Here is a 25,798-nt window from a genome sequence, read left to right as displayed (position 1 = left end):
ACCGCGACCGTTGTTGGCAGGGCTGCCCAGGCTCGCACCGCCGGCCTCCTTGCTCGCCTCCTCGCCCTCCTCCTTGTGCTCCTCCGCCTCCTTCACGGGCTCCTCCATCTTCGGTGCCTCAGCACGCGGCGCATCGCGCCAGTTGCCCATGTCACCCCCAAACGGGTTGGCTTTCGGCTCCGGCACCGCTGCAGGGGGGGAGCCCACGGCGCTGCTGCTGCGGCGCAGGTTGGCAGCTCCCATGTTGCGACGGTCGAGAGCCTCCTCGCTACGGTTGTTCTCGGGCGGCGCGGCGAACTCCGGCTGCTGCTCCGGGCCGTCGTTACGCCACGAGCCGAAGTTGACAGGCGAGCCGCCGCCGAGGGGGCTGGCCGACGTCGGGGATGCCTGCTGCACCGCCGAGCCAAGCATGTTGCGCGAGAGCTCGCCGAGGCTGTGCAGGTCGGCGCGGGAACCGAAATTGGAGCGGCTGCCCATCGACGTCATGCCGGGGTGGTCCTCCGGCTGCGGTCCGCCAAAAACGTCGCGCGAGAGACCCATCGCGGCGAGACCGCCGGGCTGCTGCTGACCGGCCCCGTCGCGCGTCAGGCCGGCGCGCTCGTTGGTGCCGCGGTTCAGCAGCCGCTCCACCTGCTTCGCGGTGGCGAGATCGACGTACATGCGACGTCCTCGCTGAAAGGTCTGGTCTAAGGAGAGGGCGACGGTCAGCGCCTGCGCGGTGCTGAACTCGACAAAGGCGAACGACTTGCCATCTTGGTTGATGAGGCGATGCGTCACGATGGCGTTGCGGCTGAAGAGTGCGAGGAAGTCCTCCTCTGTCGTGCCGTTGCGCAGGTTACCGAAATGCGCCACAAACGGTGGCTGCAGGTCCTCGATGGTGAACTTCTGCGGCTGCGAGGCGGTTGCCGTGCGGAAGCTCTCCTGCTCGCCTAGTGTGTTGTTCGCCACGCGACTGTACTCCTGACGCTGCTTCGCGATTTTCTCGGAAAGCTTGGCCTCACCCTTCTGCTCATCGGTGACCCAGTCATCCTCGGCCCAGTCAAGCGCGGTCTCCGGGATAAAGTCCTCGTTAAACTCCGTCAGATTCACTGTCTTGCCGCGTCCTTTCTTCTGCTTCGCGGGCATCTTTGTGCGTGAAAAGAATAAAGATGTGTGTGTGTGTTTGTGTGTAGCTTAAGTTAAAGGAGCCAATTAGAACGCTTGAAAAAAATCTATGCCGACCAATTCATGCAAGTTGATGCGTGTGTAGATGTTTGTGCAGAGGCGGTGGCGCAACGTGTTGAAGAAGGAGGAAAAATGCATAATATGTGGAGGAATAGTTGCTGGGTGAGACACACACGGAGTTGGCATGCAGCGACCCGAAAAAACAATGTTGCCGATGGGGCCAGGTGGATGGCGCCGTCAAGGACAACCAGCGAGTGTCGAAGGTCTTGATCCTTCCGTTAATACCGCCAGTGAGAGCGCATCAGGGAGCCGTACACCACGTGCTGCTGTGTGCTCTGGGTCACTAACAAACACAACGGGCAAAAGCACCGTGTTGCAGCCCTCTTAAAAAGAAAAGAACAGAACGCTTTACATACCTGCAACACGACACACACACACCTACACAATAGGTACTGCGTGGACGCACTCCATGCAAAGCTAGTAGATTTGTTGCCGATTGGAGAGAGGTATTGGCGAAGGAAAGATAAAGAATCACCACACCACACCCAGGTGTACGTACAAGGACAACAACGGAAGAGAAAAGCCCCCAAAAGCGATGTCAGCGAAGAAGGCAATCCCCTCTGCTACAACGATAAACGCATCGACAACAACAACAACAACAACACACACACACACACACCCACGCCATTCAAAACGCCGCCAGAAGGGCTAACGCGACCAAAGCGGCGACTGTGTGGCACATCCGCGTCAACACTTCCGCAGACGTGTGCGCACGGTTTACAACAACGATGTCTCTATCGAGTTTTCCTCGCATACAGTACAGAACAGGAAGAAAGAAATGATAAAAGGGAGAATAAAGAAAATAAATAAATAAATAAATATATATATATATGAAAGACAGGTGTCACGCCTGCGCTGATCTACTCGCGTGCCTGAACACGTCCTTGAGTTTGCCGCCAAAGGAAAACGACCGAAGTACAATTCCTCGGTTCCTCTGCATGCCCCTTACGCCGAACCAAACTGCCGAACGAGAACCGCAATAATGAACAATAAACGAAAAGAAAGAAAGAAAAAAAAAGAATCTGTTTGTGGTACAAGAGTGCGCACAGACACACATGTTGCGGTTCCTGGCAGTAACACGAGTTCGTCTCGAAGATACGTGCTACGCTATCCGAACCGGCAACATCAACAACACCAACATCAGCAGAGAATATATCTGTTGTCTAATCATTTTTTTGTTTTCCTGCCAGCGAGAGAAAACGTGGCATGAGGCAAAGATCATCACGCCGCAGAGGACGTCTCCTTCGGCGTCGCGGCCGGCGCACCGTTCTGCAGATCCACCGACTTCCGACCCGTCAGTCGCGCAAAGACATCATCGTTGTACGTCTGGCTATTGGCACGGTTGCGCGGGGACACTCCGGGGCGGAGACTACCGCTGATGCTTCCACGCGGAGTCGTCGTGCGTGACGGGCCCGCGCGCACGGTGGAGGCGCGACGCATGCGCTTTTCATCATCCCCGGCGGCATCCGCCATGGCGGCGGCGCGGTCCGCCTGCAGACGCACCGCAAGAATCGTGTCACTGTACTCCCGTAGCTCGGACAGCGCGTTCTCCTCGTCAGAGCGCATGGCCTCGCGCTCCCGCTGCTTCAGAATCGACTGCGCCTTGTCGAGCAGCGGCCGTGCCTCCTCGACGCTGCGGCGGATGTCACGCAGGGCCTTCTCGTAGCGCTCCTTCGCCTCCTCCTGCATTTCCTGAGCATCGGCCACCTCGCGCGCGTTGCTGTCGTGCTGTTCCCGCATCGTCGCGGCGACCATGCAGAGGTTCGCGTACTGCTCCTTGGCACTTGTAGCTTCCACGTCGGCCTTCTGCGCCGAAATGCGCATGTCCATCAACTTGTCGTAGCCGTCGACGTCCACCATTGTCTCCGTGCCCGAGGCGCGACGGTCCAACGGCCCACGCCCGCTGGTGGGCTGCGTCAGCTTAATGTCCTTAATGTTCGAACCGCGGCGCATCTGGAAGGTCAGGTCACGTCGCGCGTGCGCCAACCGGGCCTTCTCCTTCCGCAGCGCCTGCCGCTCCGTCCGCCAGCGCGCAAGGTCCTCGGCGAAGTCTCCCTTTTCTCCGTCTGACATGTCGTCATCGCTCAGCACACTCACCGTCGGGCCGCCGTCGCGCTGCTGCTTCATGGCGACGTAGTCCGTGGCCTGGTGGGACGGACGAGGGTAGAGGCGAAGCAGCATGTAGTCCTGTGCCGTCAACTCGGTTTGCTTCGCTGTTGCGTCTGCCGCTGCACCGCCCTTCTCCGGTGCTGTCTCACGACGTGCATGCAGCGGCATCCCGATGACGTCGGAGCCGTTCCTCCGCACATAGTCGTCGCGAATAGCGTACAGCTCCTTGTTCAGCTTCCTCATGACGCCCTCCTGCGCCTCTTGCTGGTTGGACAGGCGGACGCAATCCCGCTCACGTGCCCGCATCACCTCCAGGATCGCCTGCAGGTTACGCTGCTGGCTGGCGGTCTCACTCCACGCCTCTACCTCCTCGCCGATGACCTGCAGCGGTGTCTTGAGAACGGGGGCGGGGGTGATAAACTTCGCTGCCTCTCGCTCGTCGAAGACCGGCTCAGCGGGGGGCGGCGGGGCGATCTCCCTCGGCGCCCGCTGCATCGATGACTCCCTGGGCGATGACGACGACGCAACTGGGGAGGAGGTGGAGGAAGAGGTGGCGGATGCCGGCGTCGCCTTCGCCCTGCGGTAGCGCCTCTGCGACCCCCCTGCTGCCGACGGCTCCGGCGTGGGGGTGCGTTGCCTTTCAGACGATATTTGCCTCCTGGGCGAGGTGGCCATGCCGGTGCGCCACGGACGCGTGTTCATGTCCTTGTGCCGCTGCGCCGCGTGTTCACGCTTCTCCGCCTCCTGCAGCCCACGGCCGTGGGCGGCGGCCTGGCTGCTTGTGCGGCGCCCACGCGGGCTGGGGGCGTTGGTGTCCCACGGACGCACGTTCATGTACTTGGAGCGCTCCTCCAGCGCCTTCTTGCGCCGCTCCTCCTCCGCCTTCTTCGCACGCCGGCGCTCTTCGCTCTCCGTCATTATCTCTTCCGGCTCCGGCTCCGGTGCCGTCGCCGCCGCCGCAACATTCTCCGTGACCGCTACATCGTCGTCTTTCTGCGACACGCGCCGCACCGGCACCGGCTCTGGCTCATCGTTGTCAATCGAGAAGTTGCTGATGCTGCTGCGCCGTGTGTTGCCCGCGGTGGACTCCACATCGAACTGCAGACTCGTCGTGCTGGTCGTCGCGGCCCGGTCGGTCATGGCAGGCGCGCGCGAGCCACGCGGCGGTTCCACCTCGAAGCGAATCTCGCTCACCTCCGTGTTGGTGTTCGGTTCGGGGCTCCGCTCCGCACCTGGTCGGGTGCCGCCGGCGGTGGGGCGCGAGACCTGCGACTCCGGCACAACGCTGAAGTGGATGTCGCTGTTCTCCGTGAGCGTGCCGGGGTCGACGCTGACCTCCGACTTGCGCCGGTCTACCGCGGCCGGCTCCACCTTGAAGGAGAGGCTCGCCAGCGAGGACATCTCATCCTCGACCTGGAAGGCGATCGAGCGATCACTCGGGGCCATGGACGGCCGTACCGGCTGGGAGGTGCGTAACGTCTGTGTCTCGGGCACCAGCGGCGTACCTGCCCTTCCCCTCGCTTCCGCAGTCGGATGTCCGGCATCGTCGTGGCTCAGTCGTGGGGTGCCGTAGCGGGACGAGGTGCGGCTCGGCGGGCGCGGCGGGGGACGGGCACTATCGGGCCGAGCACCGCGTGGGGTGTGGCCGGGGCCGCGTGTGCGTGGCACCGGTGGGGCAGTCCCCGCCGCGTCTGCACCGGAGGCGTGGCCGTCCTGCCCGGCTGTCTTCTCACTTGCCCCGTTCTTCTCGGCGGGGGCGTCTGGCGGCGGGCGAGCGGTGGCGGCCAACTCCGCCTGCGAGTGCCGGTCTTTCGTGGTTTCAGTGTGGAACTGCACATCATCCGTTGTCGCGTCGCCGGCGCTGGTCGTCGTGTGCTCGGTGGTCAGCTCCACGCGCATCTGCTCCATCTCGCCCTGCGGGGGCTGCGCTGCGGCTGCCCGTTGGCGCGGCTGCAACGGCACGCTGTTCGCGACGGAGTACGTGATGCCCCCCATCTCATCGTTGGTGCGGCTCTGGCTGCCGGTGGCGATCGACGGTGGCGCCGGCGTCGGCGGGAAGCGACCCTCTTGGGTCATCGCGTTTGTTGGGGAAAACGATTTGATGATGTTCTAAAAACCGAAAGAGGCTGCTGTTTGATCACTCTATGTCACAACAGTAAAAAAATGTATTCCGCTTCCAGATGCGCACACACTCACCTACATATATAACGGCAGCAACAACGGAGCAACCAATGGTGCTGCAGACCCACGCGCACACGTCAACAACTATGAGGAAAGGAAAGAGAGCAATACATGAATAGTAATAATAATACAAAGCGGTCTACTTCAAGAAAAAAAAAACCCAGACGATATACGCACAGCTCCAACACCGTGAATGAATGAAAGCGTATGTTCGAATCTCTCTCTCTCTCTCTCTGTGTGTGTGTGGGAGCGCGTGTTCCCCTCTATAATTATGAAAGAAAAAATGAAAGCGAAAGCAAAAAACAACAACGAACGAACTAACTTGATAACTGTCGAGTAATGCAACCTTTTCTGTCGAGCCACGATGAGCGGCACCGCTTTGAGAAGACGACACAAGAAGGGAAAGGAAAAGAGAAGGAAGCTCAGTTCGACGGTTCTGTGTGTTGTCCGCACAAGTGTGTGTGCGTGTGTGTACGCGTGAGTTTCACGTGCGTTGTGTGATATGGTGACAAGGAGAGTAACAAAGAAGATGGCAAGGATAAAAATAAATAAATAAAGAGGAAGGAGGGGGAGTAAAGTGAAGGTCTCTAGCCCCAGAAAACGGTATCGAAACGGGGGTTTCTCCGTTCCGAAGCAACGCCGTTGCGTGGGTAGATCTACAACGCTTGATCCGCCCCATCGCGCCTCCCTCTTGTGCATCCTAGACGTTCACACAACGGAAACGGCATCCGTCGCAGACGTGGACGTGGCATCTACACAGCGTCAACGCCGATACCGCATGCTCGCGGGCGTAGACGATCAACAGACAAAATCAGAAGGAGGGCAATGCTCGAATGGACGGAAGAGAACGTCACTGCGGAGCGTGCTGTATGAGACTGCTCAGTTTGCTCATTTTGATTTCCTCGAACAAAATAAATAAGTACAGGCTCTTTTCCTGAGTTTCGCATTGTCATGATTGGTTGCCGCTGGTGGGAAAAGAAAAACAAGAAAAGAAAATAAAGCAAACGGTGCCTCGACACGTACTAGCGAGCATGTCAACGAAGCACACCTTAATGAAGAACACCCACCGGCAGAGCAACGGACTTCCCGGCGCCCAGTGTTGCTTTCCAACGCGCTGCCCTCGTTTCAAAACTTCGCCTGCCACGAACACTACATAACACATACCTCCTCGCACACACACACACACACAAACACACACACACACACACACGCTGAAGGAGAACACGACGACGTAAACCCACAGAGACGGCTGCAAGCTTACAGGGGTGAGAGAGGCGTCAGCTGGGTGAGCCGACAAAAGAAGAAGGAAGATTTTTTTCCCTGACACGCAGGCGATGTAGGTCTCTTCGTTGCGAAGGGACGTCACACGCGTACAGAAGCACAGCCTCAGTTTCGCAGGAGAAGATACACAAACACAGGAAAACCAAAAGTGGAGCATAGAAGGAGCAAACGCGTTTTTTTTTTCTTTTGAAATAAAAAAATGAAACAAGTCGATACAGTAAAAAAAAGAAAAGCACCATAAATATGTTTAGATACGCCACGGTCCGTAACGGATACAAAGACGCCGAATCGACACGCATACACCAACCACCTTCCAACAGATGCCCGCTGTAAAAAAGCAGAATCGCGGACAGGAACCCAAAGACCTCTACTCCGCACAAGAGGTCACGACGCAGACAAGAATAATAATAAGAAAATAAATACTTGCCCAAAAACAAACAAACAAACAAAAACACACCCACACAACCTAGCAAGCAGCAAGAAAGAGAGAAAAGGAAAAGGAGAAACAGCACTCAGGTATTTGCTGCGGAGCTTGTTGTCTTCATGCTTTTCTTTTTATTTCGATGATTTTTCTTGGCTGCCGCCAGTGGGGAGAAATAGAATGGAACGCTACGTTGATGGACTCCCTCGGCGTACCAGGGTCACACGAATAGATTAGAAGAGGTGAAATGAACGATGTGGAGCAATGGAGGGCAGAGGGACGAGGAAAACAGCCGAGAAAACAGAGGAAAGCGCCGTCAACAGAAACGCATCGGAGCAAAGCAACATCACCGGAGAACCGCAAAGAGAAAACAAAACAGAAACGTTGTTGGAGATTAACTGAGAAAAAAAAGGAAAGAGAGTCAAAGTCAATAGTGTGTGTGTGTGTATACATGTGTATATCTATGATGTATCTCTGCGCTTCATTCGGGTTGTAAGTGCTAAGGAACGCGTAGTACCCCCCCTTCCACGCTTCACCAGTAGTGCTTATCCGCGCATCGTCAAGCGCACCGTGCGTATTTGTTTTTTATAGATGCTGTCGTAACGCGGGCTAAAAAAAAAGGAAATAAAATAAAAGAAAAAATGGCTCACGGACAGGATTCATTGTTGCGGCGTCGGAGGTGATAAGTTTCACAAGCACAACAACAGGAAGAGCACACACATACACACATACACATATATAACTCGGAGGGATACGTCATGGAAACAAACAACAAGAGAAAGAAGGTGCAGCTGAAGTTGGTTTGCCAAATGAGCGAAGGTAAATCGATTTTTTTCTTAACTCATTTTCCCACCAGCAAGCGACAGGGGGAGGAACATAGAAAAACAAACACGAACGACGAAGAGGGGTGGGTGGGTGCAGTGAGGCCCAAAATGGCGCTTGCAGCCAACAAGATAAGTGTTTACAGTGATCGAGTACGGGTGTGTCACACACGCACACACATGGAAAGTCAACGTGTACCATCACCAACACACATAGAAACAGCCACAAAACCCTAAACAGACGGGACAATGAAGAGAACCAGAAAAACAGAAAGTACAGGTGAAAACAAAGGAAGAGATGCGGCAGAAGGAAGAGGCCCTTTATCGATGAACCGACGGTTCTGATTCTGTTTTTCTTTTCTTTGAAAGGGAAAGAGAGAGAGAGATAAAAAGACGGCGTAGTCGTCACAGAAACTGAAAGCCCAATCATGCATCGATGCTCCATTGAGAGGGTGGACTGCAGAGGCACGCCGACGCACACAGAAATACACGCACAGAGGGCCGATGCGGTATAATGCGCTATTTGAGAAGATAAAAATGTCGTTGCACATCGCGCTGAACACCACCAGCAACAACAGAAAGAAGATTAGTTCAGGAGGCCCAAAGACAGCCAAATGCAACGGCGATGACACGCGTTGAGGACCGGGAACATATATGAGGGGAGATGGGAATGTAGGAAACACTCCTCACTTTTCAGTACGAGTCACCGGTGGACAACGTCGAATAACACTCATAATAGTAAAAGAGCCCTATTCGGCCCCCCCAATTAAGCCTCGCCGTCCTTACACAAAAGGATTCGGCGCTGCGTCGGGAACCGGATCCTCCTCCTCGTTCAACTCCTGCGGCTCTCGGCTGTAGTCGTACGCAAAGCTGTCTTCCTTTGACTTCTCGACGTCCTCCTCTTCCTCTTCCACCACGAAGTTCACCTCCTCGGGCTCATTCGTTGTCATCACCAGGTTCTCTTCATTGTAGTTCACCGACTCATTCTCACTCTGATCATCGCTCATGTGATCATCGGTGCTGTGGCTGTTGTCCACACCGAGAGCCGGCTGCGGTGGGGAGCGCAAGCGGGTGGTGGCGGTGTGCGCCGCGGCATGGTGCTCTACCGCGTCGCGCGCGGCTTCGTGTTCGGAGTGTCCGTTCAACTCCGGCTGCCGCGTTGCCGGCTGAACCACCGGCCGTGGGTGATAGTTAACGGAGGAAACACCCCGCACGGTGTGCTGCGGCGGGGCGTGGCCGCGGCCGTCGTCGTCGTAGCCACCCGGACTGCGACCGACGGACTGCGAGTCCGCTGCTGCTCCGTTCATGGAGGGGGTTGCCGCTGGAGACCGGCGACCCATCGAAGGGCGGCTGCTGCGGACCTGCGTGCCATCGCGCGACGGCGAGCGCGACGCGGACATATACATCGCCATCGTCTCCCCCTCCTCGAGGCTCTCCGCGCCGGGACGGGGCGAGTGGCCGCGGTACACCCGCGGTGTTGTCAGCACACGCGGCAGCGGCGTCTTGTGCACACGAGAATGCGCCGTACTGATCTGCTGCTGCTGCTGCGGTGTGGCGTTGTGCTTGGTCGTGGCGGCACGAGTGGGGGCGGCGTAATGCGGCGCCGGCGACGAACCATTCGCCGTGGTGTGCCGCGGTTGCTGCGGCGACGCCTTCGGCTTGGCGGCCGTGTTCTTCTTCCTTTCAGCTTTTGCCACCGGCACGGCTGCCTTCTTCGCTTTCGTCTTCGTCTTCGCCGGCGTGGCCGCATCTCCACCGTTCGCGTCTTTCTTCGACGTCTTTTTCTTCTGCGACGTCGCCGCCGCCTCCATCGTTTTCTTCTTGGCGGCCGTCGCCTTCTTGGCGCGCGGTGCCGGCGTGGGGGTCGGTGCCGTCTGCTGCGGCTCCTCCTCCGCGACTGGGTTCTGCGGCGCCTCCTGCTGCTGCTGCTGCGGGATGGTACACTGCGCCTCGAGCGTACACCCATTTGCCAGCTTCAGGTCCGCCCCGGTGACGTCGTCCGACAGCACCTCCTCGCCGCGCCGCACCACTAACTGACTCTCATGCACACCTAGGTACCCGCTCAGGCACTCCTTCACAAACTTCGGCGTCACCGCGGCAATAGGGCCGTCGAAGGAGAGCTCGAGGTGGCGGTAGGAACCGAAGGGGAAGACGGAGTAGTTCAGCTCGATAAGGCCCTCGCCGACCTTATCGCTGAAGGAGAACGGAACGGACGGGGGCTGCTTTTCGGCCTCTTCGCTTTCTCTCGCTTGCGACGGCTTTTCGTGGCCCGCAGCGAAGTCCAGCAGCCGCAGCGTGTTTTCGTAGCCGCACTTCTCAATGGCCTCGTCGATCTGCTCCGCCGTCTGTCCGGGGGCGTGGCCGATGCTCATGTCACACCTCATGCCCTCCGCATCCGCCTCGATGGACGTCACCCGCATAAATTGCGTCTCCACGCCCACCGCCTCCGCCGTCTCGGTGCCGACGGTGCGTTCGATCGTGTCGCGCGACGTCTCGACCACCGCCGCCCACCCCGCCCCGCGAAAGGTGCGAGAGTGGTTCGTCACGACGATGTTAGGCGACGCCGGCGTGGCAACGGAGGCGACCACCGCGGCCGCGTCGTCCTTTGCGTTGGGGTCCGCCGTCGCCGCCTCATCCACCGGCGCGCTCTTTCGTGGGTTGGGTGCTGGGCGGTAGCTGTTGTTGGGCGAGCGGCTGTGCGGCGTGGTCGGCGCAGCGCCGTTCGAGCGCGGTGTTCGTGCGACGGAGACGGCTCGCTGCGACAGGCGCCGCGGCGGGGGATAGGCAGCGAAGGCGTCCTCTGCCGCCGTCCCCGCTGCAGCCCTGTTCTTCTCTGCCTCTGCCACAGCTGTGCTGTCGCCGCTGGCGGTGGGTCGCGGCTTGGCCTGCGTGGACGGCAGTGATGTCGTCCTATTTGCCGGGGCGGCGCTCTGCTGTGGCGAGGTGCCGCGGTCCACCGCGCCGTTGCCGCCGGTGTTGCCGTCCTCGACTTGGAAGCGCACGCTCTGCATCGAGCTCGCCGCCGGATCCTCGACAGCGTCGAAGTGGATGTCGTCCGCCGACGCCGCCGTGTGGACTTCGTGCGTGAAAACAATACTGTCCTCCGTCACGGCTGTCCCCCGCGGGTTGTGGTTGTCGACACCGCGCGGGTTCTCCGACTCAATGCGCAGGGGGATCGACGTAACGCTGTTTGGATCGTTCCCGCTTTCGCTGGGGCCGTCGGCGTGAAACTTGATGCTGCACTCCGATACCATCGTGTCACGCTGTGGGTCGGCCTTCTCCGGCGCCGTCGTGCCTTTCGCCTCGGCGAAGACAATGGAGGAGTTGCCCGACTCGTTGATCATAGCTGCTGCCTCTTTTATTTTTTTTTCCTCTTTTCCCGCTTGAGCTTTGAATCGGAACGGCGATGATTGGCTCGGGAATTAACGTATGTGGGTACGTGTGTGGATATGCGCACCTGCGTTCGTTTTCTGTTGTGTTTTCCTTTTGAATGCTGTATTAATCGGCTGTTGTCCTTTAGAAAAGAGAAAGAAAAAACGATGTAGGTAGAGCAACAACAACGTCAGAACGAGAAAAAATAAGGAAAAGGACGAGCGCACAATGCGCGACGCGCAGCGTTGTATACAGAGAAGCGCGTACGTTGACCCATTCACTGCAAAACACATCCACAGGGACACGCACCTTCAAGTAGCCCCGTCTCGCGCTGCTTGCACCGGTTGTGCTTGGAACAGAGCTTTCAGAGCTGAATCCACACGCAAAACTGCTTTCTTCTCTCTTTTCTTCTTTTCTTCTTTTATGTTTGTGGCGCCTCCTGAGCAACGAGCCACGTAAGAGCCGTCATTCGTAAGTGTCGAAAACTCCGCGACAAAGCAAGAAAGAATCTCCTTCTGTCTTTGCCTTGGTTGTGCAGCTTCGACCACTGCCAAGTGTAATACGTACGCACCGCTTAAAAAGGTGTAAGTCATGTATAATTCCTTGTCTCAATCGAAAAGGAAAGAAAAGCAATACGAGAGTCCGACGCGTGTCGAGACATCGTCGACGGCCTGCGTGCAGACACCCGCACACAGGCACTCTAAAGCAACAGAAACATCAACGTAGCGAGGGAGGAGGGAGAGGGGGAGGGGCGAAACAACACGCGCATCACGCAAGAGTCTGCCGCTGTGGAACTCAAGCGCTTTTCATAACTGAAAAGGGTGCTGCAACACCTCGCTCAGCTCCACCTCCAGCTTTTCCCGCAGGTCGTGCGCGTCGTTGTCCGACTTCCAGTACACCGTCTCCACCCCGTTACTGGTGCTCGTCACCATGTCGTAGTGGTGCGGACCTGAAATTGGGGAAGAAAGCCACAGCTGCACGTTCGGGGCCTGCTTGTTGATGATAAACGTCCCCTTCGACGATGTCTCGATGGTCAGCACCCCAGAGTTGCAGCTGATGTCCTCTAACTCGGCCGAGTCGATGGCGTCCAGCTTCGCTTCCAAATTTTCAAGGAACTCGTCCGCGGCCGTGTTGTACTTGACGTCGGTAAAGCCATCCATGCCCAGTTTTGAGTAGTGCACTATTTTCGGCTTCGATGTGCCATGCGTGGTGGTGGTGGTGGTCGAAGCGAGTCGGATGGCAGTGTGCAGGGAGCTGCCGTGATGCGATGAGAATGGCACCGCCACTGCACACGCCAAGGGTTGGCGAAAGTGGTTGGCGGTGGAGAGGTGGACGAGACCCGTCGCCGCGGCTGCGTTACGGGCCACGGTGGAACGAAGAAGCAGCGAGCGGCGCATCTCTGTATCGCCGCTTGGGAGGAGGTGCGGAGGGATAAAGCGCACAGAGTCCAAGGGGAGGTGTGACGTCGACTCAACACGCTTAATTCGAAATCAACTGTAACTGTGGCAGCTTTGACGGAGAGAAACCCAGAGCGTGAGACAACGTAAAGTACCGGAAAAACAAAACAAAGAGCTACAAGAGATGTGATGAAGCAAGTGAGGATAGTGGCACGTATGAAGGGCGTACACGTTGGCCAACCAGGGATACGAGAGCTGTGCAACCGTTAAGACCAGCAAAAGGAAAAATAGAAAGAAAATGAAGAGGAGCAAAGAAGAGAGACGTGACTGCGTCGTCGCGGAACAGATAGCAGATACCGATAAATAGCTTCACTCCAATGAGCCGCAGAGAAATGCAGAACATCCACAACGTTGATGAAAGCGGTACCTTTTTCCTTTTCAAAATGTATATATATATATAAAGCGCGTGCACCCCGGGGTGTATAACTCATCTCCGGGCCTCCCCGGTCTCGGTGGTCCACACCTGTAAAGCGCTACCGCACGTAGCGTTGTCTTTTCGATTCTAACAAGAATTTCTCGTCTACACAAAAGACAAAAATAATCTAAAGAGCTTAAAAATAATAATAATATAAATAATGGTACAACGCAATAGTGTCAACAGGTGAATGCGTATGAGAAGAAAACATCGCGTGCTTTGATCATCATGGCTGTCTAAGGCAGAAAAAAGAAGAAGAGCAGAATCATGATAAAAATACAACCACTGCTGGTGGTTCATCTCGTAAAAAAAATGGCTCTAAAGGAAAAGAAAGTATCTTTAATGATCTACACGGTAAAACGGTGACGGTGGTACGACTCGCCGTCGTAAACATCGGAGCCGCGGCGGAGGAGAAAGGGGAAGGAGGGGCAGCCTTATTATTATTATATATAGTTGCGTTCCTTTAGCATCTCCTGCGCCCACAGCCCCTGAGCAAGACGATCCACCTTCGCGTTCGACCTCGCCGCCGACGTGGAGGCGTACGTTCGACCTCCGTTGTTCCCGCTGAGGGCCAGCTGGTCCAACACGGATTGCAGCAGTGCCGGGTCCACGTTGTGCAGGTCAACGCCGCGCCGGCCACAACTTCTACTTTTACTTGTACCACCATCGCCACGGCGACAAGGTGCACCTTCCTTCTCCCGCTTTTGACTACGCCCACGAACCGAAGCATTTTGTGGACTCGCTTTTCCTGCTCGCCTCGCTGAGGACGTGGAGGGCCCTACAGGAACATCACGGTGGTCCATGAGACGGTCATACGCAAAGGAACGCGGCCTGCGCTCTGTCGATGTGATTGGTGCATCATCGTCGCCTAGCACCTGGCGCGCCCGCTCCGACCAACGCGCGGCGGCGGTGGCGGAGTAGCGGTCTGGCCGGTGCAAACGTCCGTCGTCGCCGCTGACGGTGGACGGGCGGTCCCTGTCGACTGCGGTGGCCCGCACAATGCGTCGGCTTGTCCGCTCGTAGCTTTCACGAGGATCGCGGTTGCCGTAGTAACAATCAAAGTTCCCGTCTTCACTGTTGTTCCCATGGGTGCTGCCGCCGCTGCTGCTGTGTGGATCGCGACTATCCACCATCCCGTCGTCCGCGTTGTCTTCTCTCCCCTCTCCTTCGTCCTCGTCCTCGCGCCCGCGCCCCTCCACATCAGCGGAGTTGCTGGAGAAGGCAATGGTGCGCTCCGCACACGGACGATGTGTGTTGGAGGGGAGGCTGGCTGAGGCTACAGTCGCGGAAGTTGTCGTCTGCTGCTGCTGCTGCTGCTGCTGCTGCTGCTGCTGTTTTTGAAAGATGGCGAGGAGCTGGGCGAGAGCGTTCACGTCCACCGACATCGCTGCTGTTGTTGTCTGCGGTAGCGAAGCGTCGCTCTCCGTGGTGATCGGTTCCACTCGCTTCAGCAACGCCAACTCGTCTGCGAGCCGCGCCTCCCGTGCTCGGTGGGCCACCTTCAGCTGCGCCACGCGTGCCTCGTAATCGGACTGGTGATGTGCACTCCGCTGCTCCAACTCGACGACTCGCCGCCGCGCCTCCGCGAGGGCCGCCTGCACGCGCCGGTAGGCCTCAAACGACACCACGTCTTGTGAGACCGCACCTTGCTGTCCACTTTCCTTCACCTCGAACAACGCCTGGTGGTCGCCGGTCAGTCCTTCCGTACCGTCGCTGTCAGAGCCACCTCCCACGCGGTTCATTTCGCTAGCGCTTGTTTGCTGCTGTGGCGGCTGGTCTGCCTCTGCCGCCTGCGTACTCGGTGGCCGCAGAGGTTGCGGCGACATGGCGTTCCACCAGTAATCCGGCTGGTACAGCTGATGCTCCGCCGCAGCACTCACACCACTGCCACTTGTGCTCGGACCTCCCATCATCGAGTCCCGCGACAGCTGCGGCGGTGACATGGCAAATGCATCCTGCTGACTCGAGCCTCTGCCGACCGACACGCGCGTCTCCATAGATCGCAGGCGACCTTGCACCCCGTAAGGCAGCAGCGCTGTGTAGCCGGCGTCCTTCCCGAGCAGCCGCGGCACGTCTTCGGCAACCACTTGCTGAAGGGCCTGCATGCTGTTGTTGAAGCCTGTGCAAAGCACCGCGACGTACTGCCTGAGTAGCTTCATCTCGTGCTTCACCTGTCGCACACTGTTGTAGACGTTGAAAGCAACGCCTTTGTTGAGCACGTCGTTGACGCGGCGCAGACGGATCACCTCTTCCTCGAGCACGCGATTCTGTCCATCGAGGCGGTCGTACAGGCGGTGCATCGTGTTGAGGCGCTGCAGGGCATCGCCGTACTGCTGCTCGAGAGTGTTCACGGCTTCCGAGGCGTAGTCGAAGACGGCCCCTCTCGCAGCGGTGTCGTGCTCTGCGCGTGCCCGGTCCGGTGGGGAGCTCAGCTGCCACTGCGCAGCGCTGGCGGAGTTGGAGGGGTTTGGGTGTGGAGCGAGAAGATGGGACGCGCTCGGCGCTGCTGCTGCTGTTGGTGGAGATAAAGGGCGATCATAGGGTGGAGGAAGCAGCAGTGCTTCGTGTTGCTGCTGCTGCTGCCCTGCACCGGCGGTTCTCTGCGGAGAGCGCCGTCGCTGCTGCCGTTGCTGTTCCCGTAGGAGGATCGCAGGCGTCGGGCAGGGCGGAGACAGCATAAAATTCGGAGACGGCAGCAGTGGATGAGCAGCCGCCACGTGAGGAGCAGGAGATGGTGGTGATGTGTGTGCAGGATCCTTCATCAACGACACCGCCGGTGGGTTCGCCTGTCGTGTGGTGAAGTGAAAACCGCTGCTGTCTGCAATGTTTGCCCGCGGCGCGGCCGAAGCGGAAGGCGGGGCCTCCACTGGGTGTGGCGGAGGAGCGCGAGGAGACGAGGCCATCGCCGGCGGAGGAGAACGCGGAGGCGGTGAGACACGCGTCACCGCAGGCGACGACGACGGTGCAAAATAGTGCTGCTGCTGCTGCTGCACCGTCGCTGTTGTTGGGGTCTTCCGCGAGGGCACGGGCTGCTTCGACGGTGACGGTGTTCTACGTAAGGGCAGCGGCCCTGCACTAGGAGACGGATGAAGGGGAATGAGTGTCCGTTGCTCTTGCGCTGATGAAGGTAAAGGTGAAGGGCGCCGCTGCTGCTGTTGCTGCTGCTGTTCTAGTGGGTGTATCGGCGGTGGCACCGAAGGCACTTTGGCAGCTCGTACGCTGTCTGGTACCGGCATCGTTAGCGTGTCATCGTCCTCGTCGTGCACGTCCGTTTCGGAGTTAAATGAAATGAAACGAGCGTGATAGGCGTCGAGGTTGTCTGCGGCGCCTCTGCCACCACTTCCCCCTTGTGCCCTCCGACCGGAGTGGCGTGAATGGACGGGCTGGTACTGCTCCGTGGAGGGGGCATCCGGCGGGGCGGATAGAGAGCCGTCGGCGGAGTTGTTGTCGTCATCGTCCCTGCCGCGTGGCATTGCTGCGATGACTGTTCGAATAGCAGTTAAGATGAACTGAAACCCCTGAATGAGTGACAGCAAACTACACTGTGTGTGTGGGAGGGGTACGTACGTTTGAGCTTTGCAGCACAAACATCAACAGACAAACAAACAAACAGTAGACACAGGAAGAAGCAGAGTTTATGGATGGTATCAAAAACCTGCGTACGCGTGTGCGTGTGTGTCAACCACCACCGATGCGTTGAAACCGAGAGAGAGGAAAGGGTCGTAAAGCAAAGGGAAACAAAACGACAGCGCCAGGGATACGAGGCTCGCAGTCACGTACTCGACGGGGTCAACAAGTAGTCGGTTGAGGCCGTGAACACAACTACCGCGGCCGCTGGAAGACATGCCCCGTCTTGCTAAGAGGGGAGGAGAACCAACGCATCCCACGGTACCATTTCCGGTGCGGCAGGTTTGCGGCGCGCGATGGGCGGTGGGGGAGGAGAATGAAAGCTAAACCATTCGCTTTCTCTTCGCTTTCGACCTTTAAAGGACATAAGTAGAAAAAAAAAGAAAAAAGGGAAAGAACACATATATACCATGCAAAACAATCCATTATTACGAGGGCAAGCATTTTGCCGCGTGCCCACCTCGCTACATCGGTGTAACGCGAAGCCCGCGAAAGCAAAGAAAGCGCTCATCATGCACGTTTCCTTTTTCCTTCGTGGGCGGAGCTTAGCAGCACACACAGCTCTTTTGTTATTAGCTTTTCATATATATATATATATAAATGAATAATATTCCTTTTTGGTGGCTGAATGATTCTACCCAAAACCGCTGTCAAACTGCCCGCTCAGCTCTCTACTTGGTGCGCCGTGGCTGAAGGAGCGCGGTGTATCCTGCAGGACGGTCGGCGACGACCCGACCACTGCCTCGGGCAGGGAGGCCTGTATCGTCGTCAGCGCATCTCGCAGCGACTCCAGCTCCATCGGCGGCTGGCTCTTGTCCAGCGAGAGGGCGAGGCGACACAGTTGAACGAGGAAGGCGGGCAGCGAGGAGGGGAGACTGTACCCCTGGCCGCTGCTGCTCAGCTTCACCCGCACCCCCGCCGCTGCCGCCTCCGCATCTGACAGACCGCCGTTGGTCGGTCCAGCCGCGATGTCAAACACACGCCGCTGCACGTCGCTGTCGCTCTGGTACGCCGCGTACGGCACCTGCCGTGTCATGAGTGCGAGAAGCATCTGCGCCACCACGTAGCTCGCCGGTGCCGTGGCACGGGGGTGCGGCCGCCACCGACTCCCCACTGCTCTTTTCGTCCAATCCGACGGTGGGCAGTAGCGCACGACGAGGCGGTGGGGGCCCCGGTGCGGCGGCGCAGCGATGGTGGCGAGGGCGATGTCGGCTGCATTCGGCGCCCCCTTGCCTTCGCGGGCCGAAGACGCCGCTAGCAGTTGCGAGGGATCGACGAAGGCAGACAACTGCGACGCAGGGTGCAGAAGGGGCGAGTGCTCTCGTCCTGTCTGCCTTGGAACGAGGACGACGCTGCTGTTGTGGTTGCTGTTGATGCTCACGCTGGAGGCGGAGTTGTTTGTCGCGCCAAGGAGGGAGACGGAGGCGGAAAAGACGTTGCTGCCGTTCCTCACGGCGGCGGCGGCACCGCCGTCACCCACCGACGCCATCGTTCCTTCTCGACTTAGCTGCAAGCGCTGCTGCAGATCCGGCTTGCCAGCGGGTGTGTTCGTGCCGACGGTGCGCACCACGTACACGTTGAACGGGTCGAGGGTCAGCCAGGATGTCCGTACCGCAACGGGAACGTCACCGCTGTCTTCGAGGATGTACTGCAGCGCATCGGCCAACTGCGCGCAGATGTCCAGCGCCTCGGACAGGGAGAAGTAATGACGTGTTGTGGTTGCCGCTGAGGTGGGCGATGCGGGAAACAGGATGTCGCCCAGCGTGGCACAGGGCGTGGTTGCGTCCGCCGACGTCTGCAGCTCCGTGACGTAGCCGAGGGCCAGGACTGGAGCGCCGGAAAGGGTATCGACAGGGTGCAACCACGGTAGATGCAGCGCCGGCACGGGCGGCTGCGCGGACGCCGCTGGAGCACCCCGCTGCACAGGGCATTGAGGCGTTCGATCCGGTACGCCTGCAGCATCTTTCGTCGCTGCTTGCGACAACGCATCGCGATTTTGGCTGTCTTTCGAGGCAGCGGGCACGAATTTTTCCGTGTAGGCGCCCAGGCAGCCAACGACGTGCGGGTGGCACCACATGCACCGGCACGCGACGTCCTGCAGAAAGTCAGGGGCGTGCTGCATCGCCGCGGCCGCCGTCGCCGCGTCGCAGTCGTCGAAGGAGATCGTCGTCGCGGCGGCACAGAAGGCTTTCACCACCACCGGCACGCCGTTATACGCGTACACGGTGGGCAGCACGCGGAAACGAAAGTCGTTCTCTGCGGCGGCCGGTGAAGAGAAGGACGGGGCTCTCTCGGAGGAATTGGGAGGCTGCGTGATGGTCCCGCGCACGAGTTGGGTCGTTGGCGCCAACTGCTGATAGAGCACGCGCCACGGGTTCATCTCCCGCCGCTGATAAAACGCCAGCATATCTTTTTTGTGCTGCTCCACCGTTGCAGGCGACACGTCGACTTCGTTGCCGCAGCTGTCCCGGGCGGAGCTGGCAACGAGAAGTTGCAGCATGACATCCGTGTTCACGTTGCGGTCCTTCGCCTCCGCCAGCGCGTCCTCCCGCTCCAGCTCGACCGGGGAGTACATGCGCCACGCAGTCCACAGCCGTCGGTAGGCGTTGCGAAAGAGCAGACGGCATGTGAAGTGCTGACACAGCAGCACCGGCCAACGCTGCGCAGGACCGAAGGGGTCCTCGTCCGGCCCGTAGAGGATGCTTTGTATGTCCTCTGTGTCCTCATCGGCAACGTCGTACGCGCACTGCCGCACCAGCAGGCAGAGGGACTGCATGGCTGTCAGCAGACGAGGCGACGGGGCGGGGTGCGGCATCTGCCGCAGGACGGTGGAGATGAGCTTCATGCGACGGCTGGCGAGACTCGCTTGATAGCGGTTGACGCGATTGGCGTTGCTGGCGTAGGCGGCGATGAGGATAATCCTCTCCATCTTTTTGAGAAGCAGCGGTGTGATGTTCACCGGCTGAGCGTCCGCGTACGGGTCGTGGGACTCGCTTTGGAAAGAGGAGGAGGAGGTGCGAGGAGGGAAGCTGACGATCGAGCTGGTGCGCTTCTCCAACGCAGAGGCGGGTAGCGATGGCGTAGGAGTGGAGTCTATTTGCGATGCGTAGGAGGAGCGTCCACGGGCTACTAAGCCCATGTACTGATTGTCATCGTCCTCCTCGTTGACAAACATCCCCCAATTTACAGATATATAAATAAATGTAAAAGATGAGAAAAGCAGTACAGCTCAATTCGACAGAAAACCCAAAAAGAAAAACGCCAGTAGACCTTTGTTTTTTGGGGGAGGAGGAAAGCCAAACAACAACAACAGTTAAAGCAGCAGAAGAAAGAAAGCAGATAGCACTAAGTCAACTAATACAAAGAGGTAATAGAGATATACATAAGAGAAGCAGAGGAAACGGTAAGTGGCGTGATTGCAAGAGATGAGCGAGCGAAGAACAACCAGCAACGACAACAACACACAGAGAGAGAGAGAGATCTACGAGTGTATAGGGTAAGCGAGGCACGACGAATGGCGCGGCCCTCGATGTCAAGAGCAACGAGCACAGTTCGGAGTAGAAACAAAGACGAGGAGGTGAAGGGAGAGGAGGTCGTGAGGAACGACTGGAGAGAGAGAGAAGGGCAGTCATGGGAGACTTTTGCAGGTCCTCGACGACAGCAGACGATGGTACGTACGCCTTTCATTCCTCAACGCATGAGGGCACACACTTCATCGCACACCCGCGCACCCAAATCGTCAACCTGGACAAAGAGTCCACTGGAGAACAGCGTTGGTGCCGACGAGGCGCGTGAAGACGCAACGCAGCAGCAGAAAAACAGAGTATTCGAGATGCCAAACAACGGTGGCAAGTCCGGAAAAAGAGCAACGAAAACTAAAGTATCCACCGTCACCACAACAGGCAGATCGCCATGAACGCAACGCGGCAGCAGAGGAAGAAAAAATAAGAAGGAAACAAAAACCTCGAGATTCGCACCGAAGAAGACTCGGCACCCTTCGTGGTCGATTCTCCTTTCAATGGTGCCCACCTACTGGGAGTTCGGCGATACACACGCACTCGATCAATGCGTTGGAGAGCACAAGTCGCCATGATTGAATAGAATGAAGGGCAGTGGTGACCGCGCGGCGCCGTCACCCACGAAGTCGCGCTACTTACCGTTTCTTCAGCTCAAATACATAAACATCGTCTATAGGTAACGAGCAGGCATCGACGAAAACACCTCCGCGGGCTCGTGCGGACCTCGTCGGGGCAGTCCGTTCAGCACGAGCACAGCGGCAGTGCCGCCATCAGCGCCTTGTACGGCGGAGGTAAGGCGAGAGGTGTTATCGTCAAAGAACACCGCCGTGCGATCCCCCGTCAGCGCGCCACGCGCACGTGCACGTGCACCGGGCTTAGACACTGGAGAGGATGCAAAGTGCTCCTCGCCTCGGAGGATAGCGCTCTTCATGCCTTCGCGGCGCTGCTCGCTCTCCGTGCCGAGCAGCCAATCCACTTCAGGGCTGTACATGTCGTTTACGTGACCTATCAAAGCGCATGTCTGCGGAAAAGAGGTAGCGGGGGAAAGAACAAAAAAAAAGATGATGGAGATGGAGGGAGGCGAGAATGGAGCGGACTTCCTGCGACTTGAGTAAGAAAAGAAAAGAAAAGAAGTGTCACGTGAACACTGTCCCACAGAAGAAGAGCTAAACTGCGGAGGCAGGTGAGCATCACAGAAAGGAAAACACACAGAATCAGCTCTCGCCCTGCACATAACGCAAAAAAGCGCCTACGTGCGTTCATGGCATGTGGACGAAGAAACAAACCACGAGATGACACAACAGACACTACTATTGTTTTCATTAGTTTCTTTTTTTAAAATTAAATAGCTTGTTCACGATTTACGCTATTGAAGCCTCTGTGAATCCACCGTCGTTTAGTTCGCGGAGAAACCACATCACCAGCAACATCAACCACGACCCGTCTCTCCGCCGGAGCACCGATACGGCGCCTGTACACGCCCACAACTTCACACTACCGTGTGCGCCGAGGCTGGAGACAACGCGACACGCCGCCAACACCCCTCCCACCCCCTTCGCCACACCTTCAGCTGTTCCACTAATAAAAGTCATCCATCGTAAAATCGGGTAGGTTTGCATTCACCGCTGACACGTTGGTGGAAGGTGCTGCTGTAGACGGCGCGGTCGTTGCGGCGCTCTTTGAAGTCGGTGCGGCGTCCCCCTCCGCACTGAGGAGCTCCGCCAGCGCACCCGCGTCCAACGCCGCAGCCTCGACCCCCGTCGACTGATCTGACGACGTCGACGTCGACGATGATGAGCTGGCAGCCCCGCTGCGCCGCTCTTGAAACGCCTCCGTGCTGAGGGCTCGGGGAACCGCCGCCGGGCCCACCCCCTCCTCCTCCGATTCCATCGCGGCTGCGGCCTGAATGTAATGGATGACGGTGGACATGTCGCGGTCCCCGAGTCCCGACGCGGCGGCCGCGCCGAGCATGCGCAGCGAGGCATCGAGAACCGGGAAGTGCTCCTCCTCCTCCTGCTGCTTCGGCGCCCCGCCCCGCCCGCCCTCCACCGCCGGCAGCGACGCGTCCAGCAGGGCGAGATCGCTGAGGAGGCTGTCCACCGTGGCCCCCGAGGAGGGTGCGAGTTTTTCGGGGTTGCGCACGAGGTCCTGCATGATCGGCGCGTTGCGCCGCAGCATCGTGCTGGAGCCCCACGACGCGTCCAGCACCTGCAACAGCGTCTGGTAGTCCTCAATGCCGAGCCGGTTCGCGATCGTCATGGCCTCCGCTGCCGCGGCGTTGTGCGACGCCACGAGCGCCTGGGAAAGCAGCTTGGCGGCTGTCCCGCTGCCGCTTTGGCCCATGTGGTGGATGTTGTCCGCGTACATGCGGAAGATAGGCGAGACCCGCTGCACTTGCTCCGCCGGTCCGCCGATCATCAAGACGAGTTGGTTGTTGAAGGCCGCCTTCGGACTGCCGCTCATGGGGGCGTCGAGGAAGGTCGCCCCGCGCCGCTCCGCCTCAAACGCGCACTCCCGCGACAGCTCGATGTCAACGGTGGTGTGATCCACCAGAATCTGTCCTGGGCGGGCGTGGGTGATGAGGGCCTCGTCGTCCTCCAGAAGGACCTTGCGAGACGCCTCGCGGTGGGCCAGGGTGAGCAGGATGATGTCGCACCACTTGGTGACGGTGCTGTAGCGGTCGTGAATGCGCATCGCGCAGGTGGCGCCGTCTGCGCTCATGTCGTCACACACTTTGCGTGCCTTGGCAACGCTGCGGCTGTGCACCTGCAGGTACATCGCGCTGCGTGCCTTGAAGGCAAGGTTGCGTGTGATGGGGATGCCCATGTTGCCCATGCCGACCACACCGACGTTCAGAGAGCGCTTCACGGCAGACATGGGTGAGCTTCTGCGCGCGTGCAGGTGCGTGCGTGTCAAAGATACTGTAAGGAGAGAAATCACAGCAATGCGGCAGCTGTCATGACTCTTAGGGGCCAGTCTACGCTCGAGGCCAGCAGAGGCCGTGGCGGAGCACAGCGGGAATACGAGCCGGTGTGGGAGAAAAGAAAAGAGAAAGAGACCGCACAACTCTCTTTTTAAGCTGTCGTTGCGTGCCCGTTTCCGAAGAACCGGGAGCTCTGCCACACCGATGAAGGGCACGCGTCAAAAAAAAGGAGGGGAGAGGGAAAAAAGAGGAAGGAGATGATATAGTCATTGCATGCTTTCGATGCTCAACAAGGACGCAGTGGCGCGAACACTTTGATATGCTCAGCTCATCATACACATCCACAAACACTCCTGCGTTATCATGCCTCAAGTTAGGAGCACAATCTGACTGTTTCAGCAGCAAAGAACAAGACGTCCCTTTCACAAGAAGACGACACCATATCAATTTTCCTTGCCGAAAAGCGCTTTTTCTTCTGTTTATACCGTAGCTGCCCATTCGACTACTTCTTTCCGCAAACCGCAAAAAAGCCTTTTTATTTATTTTGCCGGGCTTTCACGTGCGTATCAGCAAGTTCCATTTGCTGCTGATCGCTGCTCCTATCTTTTCCCTTTTTCAAAGGTTTTTAGTGTATTACCATCCCCCAAAAAACGTTCTCCACCACGAGAACGACAGGAAGTAGAACGACAACCTTATGCACGAAATGGTTACATCTGCCAACGCACATCCACACACGCGGGACAAGACCAACGTCGAGAGAGATGACAGACAGGACAATAAACACAAAAAATTGAACCAACAACGAAACAGGAAGAGCAGCAGCAAGGCTGCACGAGCCACAAGAGGTAGGTGCACAACAACCAACGCATACAATTGAGGGCAATGAAAAAAAAAAGAAATGAAAGAAAAAACCAGAACGAGAGAAACAAAAAAGGGTCCTCGCAAACGCCTTGACTGGGGGGAGCGATACCAACCCCCGAACAGCAGCGTAACCGCCTGCATGCACACGCACTGTATAATAATAAAAGCCCACTAGTGCCCGTGATAGCAGAGGTTGCCGCCGTCGTCAAATTTTCGCCTGTTGCTCAGCATCTACGTGGACGGAAAAGCTCCGTGGATTCGGGATCTTCGCTGTCTTAACGTGCCACAGCAGAACCAGCAGAGACGAAAATTTTTTTCTCTTCTCCCCTGATCGCCCGCTTTCGGTCTGTATTTGCGCAACAAGGCCATCACTTCCTCTCTTCCGTTGCCCCCCTCCCCGCAACATTCCAGCGTCTGCCAGACACTGTTTTCCTTTCCTTTCCGCCGCTTCACCCTTACGAAGATTTTACGCGCCGAGAATCACGTTGTTGATGGGGATGAACACCAGCTTAACAAAGAAGCCTAAGAAGCCCATAATCAGAAAGCCGATCAGCGCCGCGATGGCGGATGTGGTGAACTCGTTGTAATTCGGCTTCTGGCACTTGCGCACCAGCATGCGACTGTTCTTGGCGAACGCCGCGATGGGGTGGAAGATGACGTCGTCGAGGAAATCCATTTTATAAAACACAACAACTGCGTCCGCTGGAAGAAAGTTGGCAAAGAACGAGAAGCGAAGACGAGTGGATGCGGAAACAGGAGGAAAAAGAAAGGCCGTGGGCAGTGAAGCTGTGTGGGGGAGATGCGAAATGCAAGAAGACACGCGCTTTATTCTGATAACGTTTACACGGGCACCGCGGATTTCTTTAAAACAACTATATTCTATGTGAGCGATGTAGGCGGGGGAATACAACAATCGTTTGCTGTTGAAATGTGCATGTATTTTTGTGGAGGAAAGCAGAGGACAGTGGTGGAGGCCTTTTTTTTTTTCGAAGAGTGTTGAAAGGAAGGCGCCGTGCGCGGGAACGCATCGACAGAGACTTCAACGTTTCAGTTAACATTCGATACAACGAAACAAGTTAGGAAAGCAAATTTGCGTTGTACGCTCTTCGCTTTATTCCCCCTCCCCTCCCCCCCCCTCTCACGAGATCTACGTCCATTCAGTGCGGAAGAAACGCATTTCAAAAGGGGGAACATTGGTGGACGCGAATGTGTGTCGGAAAATGCAACTGAGAAGAAAAAAACACGTCGCGGTCTTCTCATTTCTATGTTCTTTAAAAATCAAACATGCCTTCATGTGTGTGCGTGAACATTAAAAATACACCGACACAACTGAGCGAGTTGAAGAACCGCACCACTTCTTAGACACCGCCACCACCACCGACGACAACGACAATCACCATCCATCGAGTCTGTTCCACACAGCGTGTATCGGAGAACCATCACCTTCAACGACGCGAAGAGCGAGGGTTACCAAATCACCGCATAAAACCATCTTCTCTCATCAACCGACAAACGCGCTCATCGAGTGTCTGCTCCACCGTCACGAGAGAGAGAAGGAAAAAACCAACGATCACGCGCTTTACTTCTA

The 25,798-nt window shown here is 57.6% G+C and overlaps 10 protein-coding genes across 12 annotated transcripts; all 10 read right to left on the bottom strand.

Moving 5' to 3' along the window:
* On the bottom strand, positions 1 to 1,213 carry ABB37_05370 (hypothetical protein; the record flags this gene model as incomplete). Its single annotated transcript, XM_015803351.1, has 1 exon — positions 1 to 1,213. A coding segment is annotated over exon 1 (1,125 nt), but the record flags the coding sequence as incomplete, so codon positions are not given.
* A 1,232-nt stretch (positions 1,214 to 2,445) lies between these two features.
* ABB37_05369 (hypothetical protein) lies at positions 2,446 to 5,952 on the bottom strand (the record flags this gene model as incomplete). The annotated part of the gene is made up of 1 exon (XM_015803350.1): positions 2,446 to 5,952. The coding sequence occupies exon 1, from the start codon at positions 5,407 to 5,409 to the stop codon at positions 2,446 to 2,448; it is 2,964 nt and encodes a 987-aa protein (XP_015657992.1). The 5' UTR covers positions 5,410 to 5,952.
* A 2,020-nt stretch (positions 5,953 to 7,972) lies between these two features.
* ABB37_05368 (hypothetical protein) lies at positions 7,973 to 8,482 on the bottom strand (the record flags this gene model as incomplete). Its single annotated transcript, XM_015803349.1, has 1 exon — positions 7,973 to 8,482. One exon carries the CDS (start codon positions 8,480 to 8,482, stop codon positions 7,973 to 7,975), a length of 510 nt encoding a protein of 169 aa, XP_015657991.1.
* A 337-nt stretch (positions 8,483 to 8,819) lies between these two features.
* On the bottom strand, positions 8,820 to 11,553 carry ABB37_05367 (hypothetical protein; the record flags this gene model as incomplete). 2 transcript variants are annotated; one of them, XM_015803347.1, is made up of 1 exon in its annotated part: positions 8,820 to 11,553. In XM_015803347.1, the coding sequence occupies exon 1, from the start codon at positions 11,379 to 11,381 to the stop codon at positions 8,820 to 8,822; it is 2,562 nt and encodes an 853-aa protein (XP_015657989.1). In that variant the 5' UTR covers positions 11,382 to 11,553. The 2 variants fall into 2 exon arrangements, with proteins under 2 accessions (XP_015657989.1, XP_015657990.1); XM_015803348.1 differs by having other exon boundaries at positions 8,820 to 11,545.
* Positions 11,554 to 12,215: 662 nt separating this feature from the next.
* On the bottom strand, positions 12,216 to 13,063 carry ABB37_05366 (putative mitochondrial frataxin-like protein; the record flags this gene model as incomplete). Its single annotated transcript, XM_015803346.1, has 1 exon — positions 12,216 to 13,063. Exon 1 carries the CDS (start codon positions 12,804 to 12,806, stop codon positions 12,216 to 12,218), a length of 591 nt encoding a protein of 196 aa, XP_015657988.1. The 5' UTR covers positions 12,807 to 13,063.
* A 661-nt stretch (positions 13,064 to 13,724) lies between these two features.
* Positions 13,725 to 16,938, bottom strand: ABB37_05365 (hypothetical protein; the record flags this gene model as incomplete). 2 transcript variants are annotated; one of them, XM_015803344.1, is made up of 1 exon in its annotated part: positions 13,725 to 16,938. In XM_015803344.1, the coding sequence occupies exon 1, from the start codon at positions 16,752 to 16,754 to the stop codon at positions 13,725 to 13,727; it is 3,030 nt and encodes a 1,009-aa protein (XP_015657986.1). In that variant the 5' UTR covers positions 16,755 to 16,938. The 2 variants fall into 2 exon arrangements, with proteins under 2 accessions (XP_015657986.1, XP_015657987.1); XM_015803345.1 differs by having other exon boundaries at positions 13,725 to 16,857.
* A 604-nt stretch (positions 16,939 to 17,542) lies between these two features.
* On the bottom strand, positions 17,543 to 20,435 carry ABB37_05364 (hypothetical protein; the record flags this gene model as incomplete). Its single annotated transcript, XM_015803343.1, has 1 exon — positions 17,543 to 20,435. Exon 1 carries the CDS (start codon positions 20,081 to 20,083, stop codon positions 17,543 to 17,545), a length of 2,541 nt encoding a protein of 846 aa, XP_015657985.1. The 5' UTR covers positions 20,084 to 20,435.
* A 661-nt stretch (positions 20,436 to 21,096) lies between these two features.
* ABB37_05363 (hypothetical protein) lies at positions 21,097 to 21,449 on the bottom strand (the record flags this gene model as incomplete). The annotated part of the gene is made up of 1 exon (XM_015803342.1): positions 21,097 to 21,449. The coding sequence occupies exon 1, from the start codon at positions 21,415 to 21,417 to the stop codon at positions 21,097 to 21,099; it is 321 nt and encodes a 106-aa protein (XP_015657984.1). The 5' UTR covers positions 21,418 to 21,449.
* A 555-nt stretch (positions 21,450 to 22,004) lies between these two features.
* ABB37_05362 (putative mitochondrial dehydrogenase-like protein) lies at positions 22,005 to 23,544 on the bottom strand (the record flags this gene model as incomplete). Its single annotated transcript, XM_015803341.1, has 1 exon — positions 22,005 to 23,544. The coding sequence occupies exon 1, from the start codon at positions 23,301 to 23,303 to the stop codon at positions 22,005 to 22,007; it is 1,299 nt and encodes a 432-aa protein (XP_015657983.1). The 5' UTR covers positions 23,304 to 23,544.
* A 1,132-nt stretch (positions 23,545 to 24,676) lies between these two features.
* ABB37_05361 (putative mitochondrial protein transport protein Sec61 gamma subunit) lies at positions 24,677 to 25,132 on the bottom strand (the record flags this gene model as incomplete). The annotated part of the gene is made up of 1 exon (XM_015803340.1): positions 24,677 to 25,132. Exon 1 carries the CDS (start codon positions 24,884 to 24,886, stop codon positions 24,677 to 24,679), a length of 210 nt encoding a protein of 69 aa, XP_015657982.1. The 5' UTR covers positions 24,887 to 25,132.
* Positions 25,133 to 25,798: the final 666 nt, after the last annotated feature.

Source organism: Leptomonas pyrrhocoris, assembly GCF_001293395.1.
Source record: "Leptomonas pyrrhocoris isolate H10 chromosome Unknown, whole genome shotgun sequence".
NCBI classification, from domain to species: domain Eukaryota; phylum Euglenozoa; class Kinetoplastea; order Trypanosomatida; family Trypanosomatidae; genus Leptomonas; species Leptomonas pyrrhocoris.
Note: the sequence above shows the minus strand (reverse complement) of the source record. Positions and strands in the feature narration are given on the sequence as shown.